Source organism: Meles meles, chromosome 9 (assembly GCF_922984935.1).
Source record: "Meles meles chromosome 9, mMelMel3.1 paternal haplotype, whole genome shotgun sequence".
Classification (NCBI taxonomy): domain Eukaryota; kingdom Metazoa; phylum Chordata; class Mammalia; order Carnivora; family Mustelidae; genus Meles; species Meles meles.
The window spans coordinates 112,925,386-112,941,372 of NC_060074.1; the positions used below are offsets into that span (position 1 = coordinate 112,925,386).

Sequence of the window (15,987 nt, forward strand, 5' to 3'; positions counted from 1 at the left end):
AATAAATATCTATGAAATTAATAAATGCATGAATGAGGGTGCCTGGATAGCTCAGTTGATTAAGCATCTGCCTTGGGCTCAGGTCATGACCCCAGGGTTCTGGGATCAAGCCCCACATTGTGTGTCAGGCTCCCTCTTAGGAGGGAGCCTGCTTCTCCCTCTCCCTCTGTCCTTCCCCCTCCTCGTGCACCTACTTTCTCTCCCTCTCTCAATAAATAAAATCTTAAAAAAAAATGCATGAATAAATAAATGAATAAAATGGAAAAATCTCTGAAACAAGTGAAATTTCAGGAACAATCTGAGAGGCATCAATTACTTGCAAACTATATAGATTATACATATGTATTCATAATTTACATGTTTATATCTATACACATGAACCAAAAAGATTCCATCTTTATTAGTAACCACAGCCCATGAACAATTGGTCTAGTCTATCATAAACTATATATTACAGTAATCTCATATTTGGCCCATTATATATACATTTTCCTGTCCTCCTCCTCATTTGAAAAACATGTGCTTTAAAATCATTTAAAAGGAGCCACTTGAAAACAGGATATTGTAAGCTGGCTAATCGATCATTCCTTCAGTTGTGTTCATCTATGCAAAGATCCACAAGTCTGAGAACTAAAACATTACCCATCATCTGCACCAACAATGACAGTACTGGTATTAGAAGAAATAAATTGCTGTTGATTGGACTACTCATTTTTCTGTATTCCTATCCATCAGGACTACTGTAGTGGTAAAGAAGACAGCTGGAAGAGAAACAGATGGTTGGCAGGATCCCCAATTCTTCTGACAGTGTTCTTACAATGGATTTTTATACATAAATGTTTATATAAAATGGTAGTGTCTGCAGATTATTCTAGCTCAAGAGAGCCTATGCAGGTCCTTTTCAGTTGGATAGCACTGAGAGAAATACATATCGGTCATGAATTTCCTACCCCAGAAAGGCAACATAACTGCACTGTTGTGGAAGTATCAACTGTGTGAGGGAGATGAAGGAACCTGAAGGAAGTGCTGTTACTGACAGACTTCAGAATATTCAGCTATTAGTGTAACACACATACACACAGACACACACATGTGAAATTTACTTAATTATCAACATGGTTCTACCATACTTACTGCATCCTACTTCTGACCGTAATCAATTAAACATGGTTTTATCTTTATAGGATTGTTAATAAAGAAAAGTTATAAGTTTCCTTTAAAAAGATGCTATTACTTTGATGCACAGCAAAATATGACAGAAAACTCAGAACAATTCATCAGCTACTTCCCCACATTAAAATAAACGTAGGGACAGGGTGCCCAGGTGGCAGAGTTGGTTAATCATCTGACTCTTGGTTTCTACTCGGGTCATGATCTCAGGGTTGTGAGATCAAACCCTGTGTCTGGCTCTGAGTTCAGCGCAGAGTCGGCTTCACATTCTCTCCCTCTCCCTTTGCCCCCACCCCTTTCGTGCTCTCTTTCAAATAAGTACATAAATCTTTTAAAAAATTAATAAAAAAAACCTTGGGGAAAGTTTTCTGGAAAACAACAACAACAAAAAACCCAAGGCAGAGATTGAGGAACCCGTTTCCAAAGCGATTTAAATACCTTAGAATTTTGAAGTTTTAAGCAAACATTGTCCAATGGAAATATAAGTCATACATGGAATTGTAAATTTTCCAGTAGCTACATTAATGAAGTAAAAATCAGGCCAAATTAATCTTAATAATATACTCTGTTTAACCCAATACATCCCAAATATTAAAATTTCAAAATATAATCATTATAAAAATAATTAGTAAGATACTTTACAGTCTCTTTTCCATACTATGTTATTTTCAAAATTCAAGGTACGTTTTGCACAAAAACATATTTCAAATCAGATACTGAGTTCAGTTTTTAGCAGAAATATTTTATTTGTATTTTGATTCAATATAATCTACAATTTTGAAACAGTAGTTTCATATTACTAAGTTGTTCCAAACATACTAAAAATTTCTCCAATTTTAATTAAGTAAAACAAAACAAAAAAATCAGTTTTTCATTTGCGCCAGTTCCCCCTTCAAGAGCTCAATGGCTCCATGGAACAATGGCTGCAGTGCTGTTTCACATAGAAGAGCAACACCCACAAGCTGGCTCTCTTACGCCTAAAGTGAGCTGAGGGTTTCATAGGAAAAGAAAACACAAACCCTGAGGATTACTTGTTGTTTTTTTTTTTCTGGATCGGCAAAAAGAATGCTACTTACAAGTCAGGATGGTGAGTGCTGAGCATAACTGGCTCATACTAAAAATACTAATACTAAAAAAGACTAATACTAAAAACCACAAGGGAGATCCACAAAACAATAGAAGCCCGCCCCATAAAAGTATGGGTTTTACCATTTTAACCATACTGCCATTTTAAGGCTTAACAAATTGTTAACATAATCCTCATGGTGGGATAAAAGCATACAAGTACACTAGTAAGTAGCAATCTTCTTATAGATCACAGAGAGATGATCTAAAACCTTAAAGCTTCAGATTTTAACGTTATCTGAACTTGAAGATGGAAGGTGGAATAATTAAATCCATACTACAAATACTCATTGGTCAATTTTGACCTCACTGCTTCCAAAAACTGGAATGTTAATAGTCCTCTTAATAGCAGGGCTCATACCTGGATACTGTCGGATGGTGGACACGGAGCTGGTGATTGGGGTGTAAGTATGCGCAGCCAGTGGGTATGCAGAAGGTGGGTATGTTGGCAAAAAGTACTGGAACTGAACGGGAACAGACGGTCTATAGACAGAAGACAGGTAATATAAACAAAAATAGGTCTATTTTCTTTTTCAATTTCAAATGATCCTATCCCCTAGATCCTTTTCATATCCTTATATGCCATACCAACATTTCCCCAATTGTGTCCCAAATAAACTGTCAGATCAAAGGACACACACCTAGAAAGAGGAGTATTTGTAAAAATAAATGGGTGCTATAAATACATCAATAAACACGAAAATACACACAGTAATCACCAAAACCAACACAAAAAAACCTCAGTAATCAAAGGTTTTCTCTGCTCAATTCCGCTTGAAAGACTCTAAAATTTACAGGGGCAAATCTTATCAAATACAAGTAAAACAGATAATCCCAAACTTATACAAACTGATTCAGAAACCAGAAAAAGAAAAGAATAAATTTTAACATAGCCCTGCCACCAAAACTAGATAGGGAGAACAGGAGAAAAGATTATAAACAAATCTCATTCTCTACATCAACACAAAAATTTCTAAAAAAATGGAACTAAGTACTGTATAAAACAAAATACATTATGATCAAATAAGGTTTACCACAGGAAGAGAAGAATGATTCAATATCAAAGTTTCTATGAATGCTTTAGATTCTTGAAAAAATTAAGAGATCATTTGAAGTATCACAAAAGATACACAAAAATATTTAATAGAAACATAATGTTAGCTATACTAGAATTTTAAAAAAATTACTCCCCCCTTCAAATTTGGATAGCAGTCAATACTTTCTCATGATATAAGTATCTTGACAAAAGGAATGGAAAAAAACTTTGTTCCTTAATCTGAAAATAGCACCTAGCAAAATCTATTCTGAAATTTCCCAAGAATTCCCATTCAGATCAGGAGTAAGATAAGACTGTTCATTATCTCTACTCTATTCAACATCATATTGGAAGCTCCAGGTAACAACGAGAGACATACAGGTATGAAAAATGGAAATGAAAAAAATCCCTCATCCTTCAAAAAATTGTCCCTTTTTGTAGACAAAATAAACACTTACATAGGAAATCCAAGAGAATCTATAAACTTTTAGGGCTAACAGGTGTGTTAAGCAAGGTGAATGGATACAAAGACCAATATATTAAAACCTATAAGCATTCCTACACCCCATAATATGCAAACAAGAACATTTAAAAATGATCCAATTCTGAAACTACTTCATATGCACTGTACCAGGTTCTCACTGGGAGAGAAGATACAAATGTGGAATGGGGGAGGTAATGGGGTTGAACTAGAAGGATCAACATGTACTAAAAAGGTTTTTTTTTTGTTTTTTTTTTTTTTAATATTTATTTATTTTACAAAAAGAGTGAGAGACCAAGGAGGGTAGGGACAAAGGGAGAGGAAGAGAATCTCACCCAGGCTCCCCACTTGGCACTGAGTTTGATTGGCAGGGGCTTGATCCCACAACCCTGAGATCATGACCTGAGCTGAAACCAAGAGTCAGACCCTTAACCAACCGAGACATCCAGGCACCCCTAATGAGTTTTTATGATGTCACATACTTCCTACTTAGTCAGCTAAAAGAGATTGGAAAAAATGACAATCAAGTAGCAATAAACAGAGCTAACGCCTAGATCCTGGTTTCTAAATGATGAAAAGGAACCCATGGTTAGAAATGGTAGATTCTAGGGATCAGACAATATTCAGGAGAAACTTGGAATATCTTGTTGTGATGGGAAGTAAGGAAGGGGTAGGATGTATGGGACATGGAAAGCCCACAGGAACTGGTCTGAAGAAACTCCCAGAGACGATGTAAACATCAAAACAGATGACAACAATGAATTATAATAATAAATAAACTAAATCCACGAGCCCATGCTCTTTTAAAAAAATAAAATACACAACAAAATAAATGGGATGTATAAAATTTATTTACACACATGCCAACTGATAAATGTGGAAGAAATGATAGAAAATGTCACTATTTTGCCATGATCATACTGCAACCATCAACTGATTCAGTCAAGAATCCTCAACAGAGGGATGCCTGGATGGCTCAGTCTGTTAAGCATCTGCCTTCAGCTCAGGTCATCCCAGGACCCTGGGATCGAATAATGCATCGGGATCTCTGCTCAGTGGGGAGCCTGCTTCTTCCTCTGCCTGCCGCTCCTCCTGCTTGTGCTCTCTCTCGTGCTCACTCTTTTAGAGAAATAAATAAAATCTTAAAAAAAAAAAAAAAAAAGGGACTCCTAAAAAAAAAAAAATCCCCAATAGATGCTAATGCCACTGAATAAAAGTTTATTGAGGAACAGGGTATTTACAGGCTCCAAGTATTTTCACAAAGATTAGTGGTTTACAAAGGAGAAAACCAGGGGCACCTGGGTGGCTCAGTCAGTAAAGCATCTGCCTTTGGCTTGAGTAATGGTTCCAGAGTCCTGTGATTGAGCCCTACATTGGGCTCCCTGTTCAGTGGGGAGTCTGATTCTCCCTCTACCCCCACCCCCCGCTCATTTTCTCTCTCAAATAAATGAATAAAATCTTTGAAATTAGGAAAAAAGGAGAAAAATATATCTTTATAGAAAAACCTGGCAAACATCACCTTCACTAGGTAATCAGTGCTGACATGGCTAACAATGAGACATAGGGGCGGCATGAGCTCTCAGTAACAGTGAGAAGAATGCATCACATAAGTGCTATTTGCTCCAAAAATGCATTACTTGAATCTAACTATGAGGAAACAATCCAACAACCCTAAACTGAAGAATTTTCTACAAAAACAACTAGCTTACCTATACTCTTCAAAAATGTCACTGTATGAAAGAACCATTTTGGGTAACTGCACTATGGTAACGAGAAGGTCTTTGTTCTCTGGGGACGAAAATGAAAGTACTTAGGGATAAAGGGTCATGCCACTGCAACCTATACTCTAAAATCAGCTCAAAATAAATCAAACACAGAAACACACCAAACAAAAAAGTAGATACCAGTAGAACATCCATCAAAAGAAGAACAGCTAAATAAACACAGCACGTTTTCGTAAAATGAAAAAAAAAATTATACACTATATTATTTTCAGGAGGAAATCTGAAAATAAGAATACACATATATGTAACTATATTTCTCGGACATTCTGTGTTATTGAAAAATCAAAACAATTAATGACACAATGGGGTACTGTAACTGGTACATTCCCTCCTACCTATTGTCACTTCGGGTTTCCATGGCCACAGGATTTGGAGAAGCCCGATGACCTGAAATGGGAATCAGGCTACTCCTCTCTGCAGGGTAATCAGGCTGGATCCGAGGAGAAGTGTGTGTGATCTGCTGAGGCACCACCTTAGCTACAAATGCAAAATCCAATCATATTACCTCTCATATGCTTTTATTGGCATGCCAAAACATTCTTGGCCAGCAACAATCTTAAGAATGCAAACAGTAATAAGAAGCCTGGATCTTGAGCTTTAATCAAAATAAAAAAAGAAAGATAAGCATGTAAGATTCAACTGAATTATTTCAAGCCAGTATTCTACTGATACATTTATATATTCACACTGTTATTTGCCAAAGCAGGGTTCAACATCAATACTTTTAACAAAAATACCAGGACTTCCTGGAGACCTTTTTTAAAGAAGAAAAATTTTTAACAACAGCAGCAACAACAAAAATCAACAAAATTTTGAATACCAACACGGCAAAGACCTTAGCTTCTACTGAAGAATCCATAGCTAATTAATAGTAAGTCAATCATTTTAATTTCCAAGTCTCAGTTTCCTCATCTACAAGAAGGCCTTCTTTAGATCATCACTTTATTTCTAAGATCCTTTGAATGTCCTGTGATTTAGCACAAAACTTTACAGCAAAATCAAAATGACTATAGAGTTTTCAAATCTAATCTGAGGCTCAAAGTTTGCTCTCCTCTAGCATTTGCAATCAAGTTTTGTTTAGAAGGTACAGCTGAACTGGGACATACTTTAGTGTTCTTACAGACCTGTCTATTAACTCTACGTAGGAAAATTTGGGGGAAAAAAGCTGCAGTCCACATTAGATATATAGAAGTACAGCTACCATCTGTGCAAGACCCCACAGTTCCACCAGTGACAGGCACATAGACACTGGAGACTAGGATGATGCCACATTACCCAAAGTGCAGTGCACTGAACACCAAACGTAAGCAACCCAAGTCCACCATGATTCCCAGCTATTTCCCAAGGGAGGAAGATGGACAAGTTTCTGCAGGATGATAGCCGGGATTCCCACTTTGACCACTGATGATGACTTGTACTGGCTAAGGCAGATGCCATGCCTTAAGGCTAATGTCATGAAATATTCCCCATCAGTAGTAAATAGAGGGGGAGCTGAGTGGAAAGCAACAAAGCCTTGTTTTTCCACTGTGCCCATAAAAGGTAGGAGAAAAGAATGCTCCTAACAGGAATGCAGCTGTCATTTGGCAAAGTGGCTAACTACTGGTTGGTAAACCATACACATGCCCATGAATTTATATCTGTGCCTTTTTTCTAATTAAAAAAGCCACACACTGTCAATTATTAAAGAAAAAAAAGACTTAAGGAAAAACAATGCAAAAATCCCAAGTTGAACATAATGCCACCTCCAAAGATGATCCCTGTTTACTGAATGCTGTGATCATCTGATTCTGCTTTTTTAGAATTCTGATACCACCATCATATGTGGGCCAGAGCATCGAGAAAATAAAGTCGGTATTCTATAAGAAATGAGCATTCATTAAGGCAAAAACTCTATGCTTATGGTTAATCAGGCTCCTCCCTCCCCGGCTCAACACATTCCTACTAGTAAAAATAGTTGAATTCAATATTTAACCTCACCTGGAAAAAGCAAGTGTCACCTGGAAAAAGCTGCTTAAGTGATTTTAATATATCCATTAAAATCCCACTTGAAAATCAATGCTCTAGGGTTAATATCAGGTTTCCTTTCTCAACTGAGGTACCACTATATAGGGATGTAACAAAGAAGTATTTGGCTTACTATAAAAGAAGAAGAGAAAGCCAGAGCACAAGCCTGATGGAACTTGGACAAAACCTATCACATTAAGGGACACCTGGGTGGCTCAGCCATTGAGTGTCTGCCTTTGGCTCAGGTCATGATCCCAGAGTCCTGGGATCAAGCCCCACATCAGGCTCTCTGCTTGGCAGGAAGCCTTCTTCTCCCTTTCCCACTCCCCCTGCTTGTGTTCCCTCTCTCGCTGTCTCTCTCTATCAAATGAATAAATAAAATCTTAAAAGAAAAAAATCACATTAAGTGGCGGATGTTAAATCTGTTTGGACACATCTGTCAAATGATTTTCACAGAATTTAGCAAATAGTGAAAAATCAAAGATAAAACAGCTGGGAGATATGAAGTATAATACTGTAACTTAAGACAGGTAAAAAGTTGATAGTTTCAGACAAATGAATGCACATACTTCTGTTACTTCTGTCTCCTGGTACTCTGAGTTTATTTCCACAGTGTCATCTCTCAGCAAGATATAGTGACATAAATAAGAATGAATCTCTAAATAACTCTTTACAGTGATGATTCAAGATGAAAGCAGAGAGCCCCTATAGGGTACACTGCTCTCCTATACTGGTCTAATTTGCTTTATAGCTATAGATATGCTAGTGAGACTCTTGACTATAAAAATGGCCAGAGCAAGCCTGGTTTTGCGGTTAGAGTGCTCAGGATAACTGATGACACTGTTAGATACAGCCAGAAAATGGTGTGAAGTGACAGTTACGGAAGAAGCAACAATCTTTTTCAACAATAGTACATCAATGCTAAAATCACACACACACACACTCCCACCCTCCAGCCCTCTCTTTTCGCAGGAGGGAATTAACTACCTGCCCCACAGAACGGTAAGAAAGTAGTACGCTCTCTCTGGTGCCAAGATGCTGTGAGTGGTAACGTGAGAAAGAGCCAGCAGCAGTGTTTTCACTGCTAAAAGCCTACCATGGGGCTCAGTACCAATTTAAGGGCAGGAATGGCTGAGTTATCCAAGGGAGGAGGAAGGGCTTCCTGGATTCCACCATCATTCTGGCAGAGTCCTCCAAGTCTGCACAGAGGGATGTGAAGCTGTCTTATATGGGAAGGAAGGAACTACCGCAGTGCTGGGACGTAGCAGGTGGGGAAGCTATACTTCTATGGTCACCAGATTTCTGACAGTTAAGTATGCCAGTGTGTCATCTTACAAAAAGCATTCTAAAAGTTTATGAAAAATATAGCAGCTGTCCCATGTCTCTGGGAGTAAAACAGTATGATGGCATGCTTATTGTCATACAACCAAGGCAAAGCTAACACTAGAAACTAAACCTGGAGCTTGTGAATTAAAAAGAGCAGTGCTCTGCGTCAGAAGCCAGTCTCTGCTTTGGAAGCTGTGACAGCAGACATCCCCCAGGACAGGTGTGGGCAAGTCCTGCCTGAAGTCTGGATTGATACTTTGGAATGGCTGGGGGAAAAAATCAGAACATTTCATGACAGATGAAAATTATATGAAATCCAAATTTCTGTGTCCATAAAAAGTTCTACTGAAATGTACCTACACTCAATTGTTGACATCTTATCCACAGTTTAGCAGTTGTGACACAGACCTGTGAGGCCTGCAAAGCTTAAAACATTTGTTATTTAGCCCTATAGAGAAAGGTTGTGCCTGCTCTTAATGACTGTTTGGCTGCCAGTAACTTTTCAAAGATTTTTTAAATATTGAAAGCATATTTAAAAGGGGAATAAACAAAGCCTAGAAGAAACTTTAGGATGTTTGTGAAGTATCCTGGGGTAGCAGTCAGATGATAACTGAGGGTAATCAACCCGACGGTTATCACCCTTCCCATTGTGCATTGCCTAGACTTTTCCTGAACACTCCATCAGTGTACAAGTTCTCTTCATTCCAGATCCTTGCTTCTTTTTTGCTTTTTCTGTGGATCTCAGTTAACTATGTCAGTGAAGTTAACTTTTTATCACGAATAGGCACACAAAGGAGAGGTAAAATCTGATGGAGGAGTCAAAGTTGTGTGAAAATAATGTTTACTTTCAGATCTCAAAGATTATTACCCTCTTTTCCCTCCTATGGTCAACACCAAATCTATATGACAAATATACTAAAAACTGAATTCAGTGTTGCTTTGGAAATCAATAATAATTAAAAAAACCCAAACAACCCAATACTAGCCCTCTATTTGAAGACCTGGTCAGAAGGGCTGAAAAATCCCTTTAAGATGTGTGAAGGCTGCAGGACACTTACCAACTGGGATGTTTGAGGTGGTCACAGCAGTAGCATGGGATGAATGTGAGGGCATTGTCATGGTAACAATTGTACTCGTGGGAGCTTGTGTGTGTGACACAGATCCTGAAATTGGAGGAAAAAAAGTCTTCAATAATGGCCTCTCTACACACACTACTATTTCTCAAATATCTGAGAAAAGCTCTTGGGAAAAGAGAATTCTTCTAGCCTATTCTTTTTCTCTGACTGAAGCTGAGAAATGGAAAATTAACTTACCACTCGTGCCTCACACTTCCTTAGGAGGAAGAGCAGGGCTGCCAACTTACCGGCCGTGGTTGCTGAAGGAATGGTGTTGGTTGCCAAGATAGGCGCTACTGTTGCTGCAGCCACTGGTGTGCCGGTACTGAAGATCGTTTTCTGTGGAGGGCGGTATCCCACAATACAGTTATAAACAAGAACATTTCCCCCTCGATCCAGTTTACCACTGCCTTCAATACTGCTAGGTTCTCAGGAAATCTGGCAGAAGTCTGGTTTCAACCCACAGTCTCCACAGACAGGTTCACCTTTGGTTTTACCTGCGCCATGGTATGAAGCTGTTGTTTTGGCGTCCCTAATGCAGGATGAGATGGCAGTGTGATTCTTGTTGTTACATCCCGTGACTGGGCAGGACGCTGAATACTAATTGCTGCAGATGGTGGATGCTGGATAGACAAAGTTGGCCGACTGAAAGAGATAGGAAAGACAGGATTTCTCACTCATATCTAGACATGATGCTGCCAGTCAAGGCCATTTGCTCTCTTGTACTAGACCATCATACAGTTTGTTTTTTAGGTCTGTGACACCCGCAGGTGATCCAATGAAGTAAATGGCCTGTCGAGTTTCTCTCCTTTAAGTTCCATAAACCTCATTTGCAAAGGTATCAATATGCACCATGAACTGAATCAATTAATCTGTAGTCATCTTCAGCACTCTCAGTGTAGTTAACTAAGAGTTAACTCTCAGGACAACCCTGAGTAAGCATTATTATATCAATACACTTTACTGTGCGGACAAAACTGAAGATACACACTAAGGTTTACACCTTATGAGGGAGAATTACAGATGACCCTGATTAACAGCAGCCCATGCTATTGCCCCCAAAGCACTAACCTGCTCTCAATTTCCCATCATTCCTAACTGTATTGTTTCTTCAAAAGTTAGTTATAACTTTTACAGATTATAACTTCTATAACTTTTATAACCTTTATAGTTATAGATCAGTTATAATCTAATTACTGAAAGAGATATCAGCACAGAACCCACCTCAAATTAACTGGCAGCAAGTTACAGGAACTGCAACAGTGGCAAGATAACTTGACATTATAACAAAGTTGGCATTTCAAGTCAGAGGGGGAAGAATGGACTATTTACTAAGTGACGTTGGGAAGACTATGTAGCCCTTTGAAAAAAATAAAATGGGATCCATTCTTCATGCATTACTATAGCAGGATAAATAAAAAGAGGATCAAAGATTTTACAGCAAATTAAAAAGTACATGAAGAAAAGACAGAATGCTTTTATAACCTCAGAGTGGAAGAGAGCTTTTTAACTATTAAAAGCTTTCAAAATCTAAAAGCTATAAAAGATCAAGAAATTTGACTCTGTGAATGAACAAGCAAACCTACAGAGCAAAACACACTATAAGCATGGTCAAAAGACTCATAAATCAAAGTGCAATCTTAATATACTAGGAATTCCTTGCAATGAGAAAAATAACAGCCCAATAAAAACAAGCAAGGGATATGTGCAGCCAGTTCACTAAAATGAAAATGCAAGTGGCTCCTTAACAAAGAAAAGATGCTCACTCCCACTCACAGGAAGAGAAATACAATTTAAAATACACTAGATAACACTGTTCACCTATCAGATTGGCAAAAATCCCCAAAATGAACAGCATCATGTTGTGCAAGCTGCAAGGAAACAGGCACTTCCAAACATTCTGGAGGGAGTGCAAACATGTATAGACCTTGAGGAAGAAAATTAGTAAGTATCAAGATTATAACTGCATATACCTTCTGAATAACAGCCCAATGTTACTGGGCTTTTGGGAATTTATTCTACAGGCATTCTTGCACACATGGATAATGACTAAGTATAAGTTTATTCACTGCAATATTACTTATGATAGTCAAGTACTAGAAGCAACCTCAAACCCATTCACACATACAATGGATCACTGTGCTGGTACTAAGAGAACAATGAGGCTCTCTAAGTAATGAAATAGGAAACGTTCAATACATGTTGTTATATTTAAAGAAAGTAGAGAATATATGAGCTAATTTTGGGTAAAAAGGATAAAAGAACTACTTGAATCTGACTATATTTAACTGACACCGGAAGGACATCCAGTTACTACCAGACAACTCAGAAAACATAAAAGGAAAGGAACACAGGAACCTGGTAGATGGGGGACAGAGGAGAGCATGACATTCTTCCTACACATCTTTTCATGCTTTTAGATTCTGAAACCACGTGAATACAAATGAACAAGAAGTGAATATGCTGAGCTGGAAGAGTAAACACTTGACTGAGACTGCCTGTGCCCAAACTAAGCAATGGTTTCATCTCAAGCATCCTCTCGCAAAATGCTTTCAAAACAGACATGGTGGGATATCAGTGACTAAAGTGTTAAAACTGAATAAAGGATGGTTTTTTCCCTGAAGAACGAGAGCAAAATGCCTTATCATCCAAGTTAACGGAAAGCTGAAAAAACGGCCACAGATATAACTGCGAACTTGGTGGAACTCACTGAGGACAAAGTGTACAACAGGGAGACTGGATCTTTATGTTTTCCAGGATGAGCCATTTCCCCGGGCCCATTCCTTATGTTCACCCAAAATGTAAGGGACCCCTGAAGAGTTCCCTTACCTGACTCTCACGTTCTCAAGCCAGAAAAAAACCCCAGAAACATAAACACCTGGATAATCCTAAAAAGTCCTTGGGTCATTCATTTTAAGCCTATTACACCTCTTCCACTAGTCATTTAAAAATGTCTGGGAATGAGGAATGGATGTTCTCTGATAATTTAAATGACCACTTTGAGATTTTCTTTACGTTTCATTTTCTCTCTCCCCATTATGGTAGAACCCAGTTTTTATTACGAATAACACAGTCCAAAATTATATCCAGGAACACAAAGAAGAAAAATACAAGCTCTATGTTTATTCCACAGTTAGCCTAATAAATTTCCCCCCAGACCAGCAGCACACTGATAAGATTATTGGACTAGATTAGCCGGTACACAGTAGGCCAATTCTGACCAGGATCTCCACTATCACATTGAGAGTTCAAGTACTTTCATGGCTCCTAGAATTACTGAAGATGACCATTACCCCAGTTGTTGTGGGAGCGCAAATGCATGCTGCAGCATCAGGGGTTGGGTACAATCCCTGTGGGAATCAGCTTGAGGCTATTATTCCTGATGTGGCAAGTGGAAACTTGGACCTTGCACAAAGTAACAGGATTCTGAACGCCACTGGTCTAGTCAACAAACAGTAATTAGGACTTTGTTTTGCAGCCTGGCTTCTTCCCTGTATGGCTTTCACACCTCTTGAAAGGTGACTTTAGGATAACATAAGAATAATATTTGCTGACGTAGACCACCTGCAGAAACTTGTCACTCCAACTACCTAGGATGTCTATGCAGCTTTACCAGATAGAAATCCATTTTGGAGACTGGAGTTTTAATAGTTGATAACATACTACACTAAGTATAGTGCCATGTAAGACATCTGCTCCCAGCATTTATGATGAAAACCAGAGAAGTACATACATATATACGTATATATAAAATCATAATTATATACATATAAAGTCATGACAAAATTTAGGACACATGAACTTAATTATAAAAATAATTTTTGAAGAGCTTCATAACAAAGAATAATGTCAACATTCCAATCACTAGGAAAGGGTCTCCACAATTCACCTTAAATATACTCATATTTAAAAGGTCTGGTTCATTTAAAAAAAAAAAACAAACCAGAAAAGAGTATTTATATTAAATATTTAAATATGTTTTTAAGTGCTTTTGAAAGCACAGACTATATTACATGGTAGTCTTTGACTTTCAATTACTTTTTTTTTTTTTTAAAGATTTTATTTATTTATTTATCTGACAGCCAGAGATCACAAGTAGGCAGAGAGGCAGGCAGAGAGAGAGGAGGAAGCAGGCTCCCCGCTGAGCCGAGAGCCCGACGCGGGGCCCAATCCCAAGACCCCGGGACCATGACCCGAGCTGAAGGCATATTTTAATTCCTTTACATACATTAATATAAGTACTCCTTATAATGATCTGTGAGGTAAGTAATATTACTGCCATTTTCTTTCTTTCCCCATAGATTTATTTGAGAGAGAGAGGGAGAACATGTGCATGAGCATGGGAGGACCAGAGGGAGAGGGAGTATCTTCAAGCAGACTCCCTGCTGAGTGTAGAGCCTGACAAAGGGCTTGATGCCAGGATGTGAGATCATGACCTGAGCCAAAATGAAGACCTGGACACTAAACTGACTGGGCCACACATTGACTCTTTGGTCTAGCACTTTCACAGATCTTGAAAGTATACCATCAAAACAGGCAACAGCACATGCTGAAATGTCCATCAGGACATCCATAAGCTAGGATACAAAGCAGCCAAAAATAAAGGGAATAAATATCTCTATGTACTGATTTGGAATCATCTCCAGAATATATTAAGAGAAAAACGCAAGGCACAAAACAGTATATATAAATACAATATGCTGTATTTTCTTTTTCCTTTGAAAGTTACACCTTTTTTTTTTTTTTTTTTTAAGATTTTTGAGAAAGAGACAGAGCCAGAGAGAGAGCACAAGCCGAGAGAGAAGCAGAGAGTGAGGGAGGGAGAAGCAGGTTCCCTGCTGAGCAAGGAGCCCCCCATGGGACTTGATCCCAGGATCCTAGGATAATGGCCTGAGCTGAAGGCAGACACAACCTACTGAACCAGCCAGGGTGCTCCAACATTTGAGGGACAGAGGACAGAGAGGACTGTATACCTTTTTATATATTTATATTTTGGAAATATGTGAATCTAAATTAAACAGAAAATGTTACTACGTATCCCACAGAGAAATTGATCACTTCAAGTGACCTCTGAATACATTTCCACTTCATTTAGTGGGATCTAATCTGAAGACAAAAGAACTGGGAAGAAGTCTTAAACTTCAGTCTCTCTCTCTCTCTCTTTTTTTTTTTTAAAGATTCTTTATTTCTTTGAGAGAGAAAGACACAGTGAGAGGGGGAACACAAACAGGGGTAGTGGGAGAGAGTAATGCAGACTTCCTGCTAAGCAGGGAGCCTGATGTGGCACTTGATCCCAGGACTCTGGGGTCATGACCTGGGCCGAAGACAGATGCTCATCGACTGAGCACCCAGGCACCCCAAACGTCATTTGGTCTTATTATTCGTTTAATCTACAGAAAATAGGGGTTGATTTAAGACCCATGAACTTGGGACTCTGAATTGTTACTTTGAAACTATTTTTTTTTACATTATGGACCAAAGAATCAAGTAGTTGTATTAATGTCTTGACACAAGGTTTGCAGTGTAAGAGAAAAGATGTACAAATATAAAACTGAAGAAAGAAAAAACCTGTAATGTTAAATTTCATTTGGAAATATCAGTATGAAGACATAACTAAGTCTACTATATTGATTACCTCTGTTCACAGAAAGAGCCTAAAAGCAACGATACCTCAGGAGCAATGTGTACCCTTAGCACCCAGATCTTGGGTTCTAATTACCATTCTCCACTAAAGAGAACCAAGAATCATTGGAGAAATTGCTGACTTCAAGACTAGGGAGGCAGAAAAATAAAGGGCCTCATTTATCATGTATCAAAAAGATGAAATTACTCAAAGTCTAAGAGGAATTATCAAAATGACACTGAAGCCAGTTTGAAGGGGTTCTCACTAGCCAAATTTGGGGCAACTGGGAAAAAAAGATTTTTATTAAAATACACAGAGTAGGG

The 15,987-nt window shown here is 38.3% G+C and overlaps 1 protein-coding gene across 5 annotated transcripts in view; it reads right to left on the reverse strand.

Annotated features, from left to right (window-relative positions):
• Window positions 1–15,987, reverse strand: part of SAP130 (Sin3A associated protein 130) — an 85,328-nt gene that overhangs the window by 45,709 nt on the left and 23,632 nt on the right. For all 5 annotated transcript variants that reach the window (XM_046018312.1, XM_046018309.1, XM_046018310.1 and 2 more), the window contains exons 8-12: window positions 10,539–10,686; window positions 10,290–10,380; window positions 9,985–10,089; window positions 5,932–6,073; window positions 2,657–2,778 (exon numbers count right to left, since the gene is read on the reverse strand). In XM_046018312.1, the coding sequence (XP_045874268.1) occupies window positions 2,657–2,778; window positions 5,932–6,073; window positions 9,985–10,089; window positions 10,290–10,380; window positions 10,539–10,686 (608 nt within the window). The remainder of the gene's footprint in view (window positions 1–2,656; window positions 2,779–5,931; window positions 6,074–9,984; window positions 10,090–10,289; window positions 10,381–10,538; window positions 10,687–15,987) is intronic.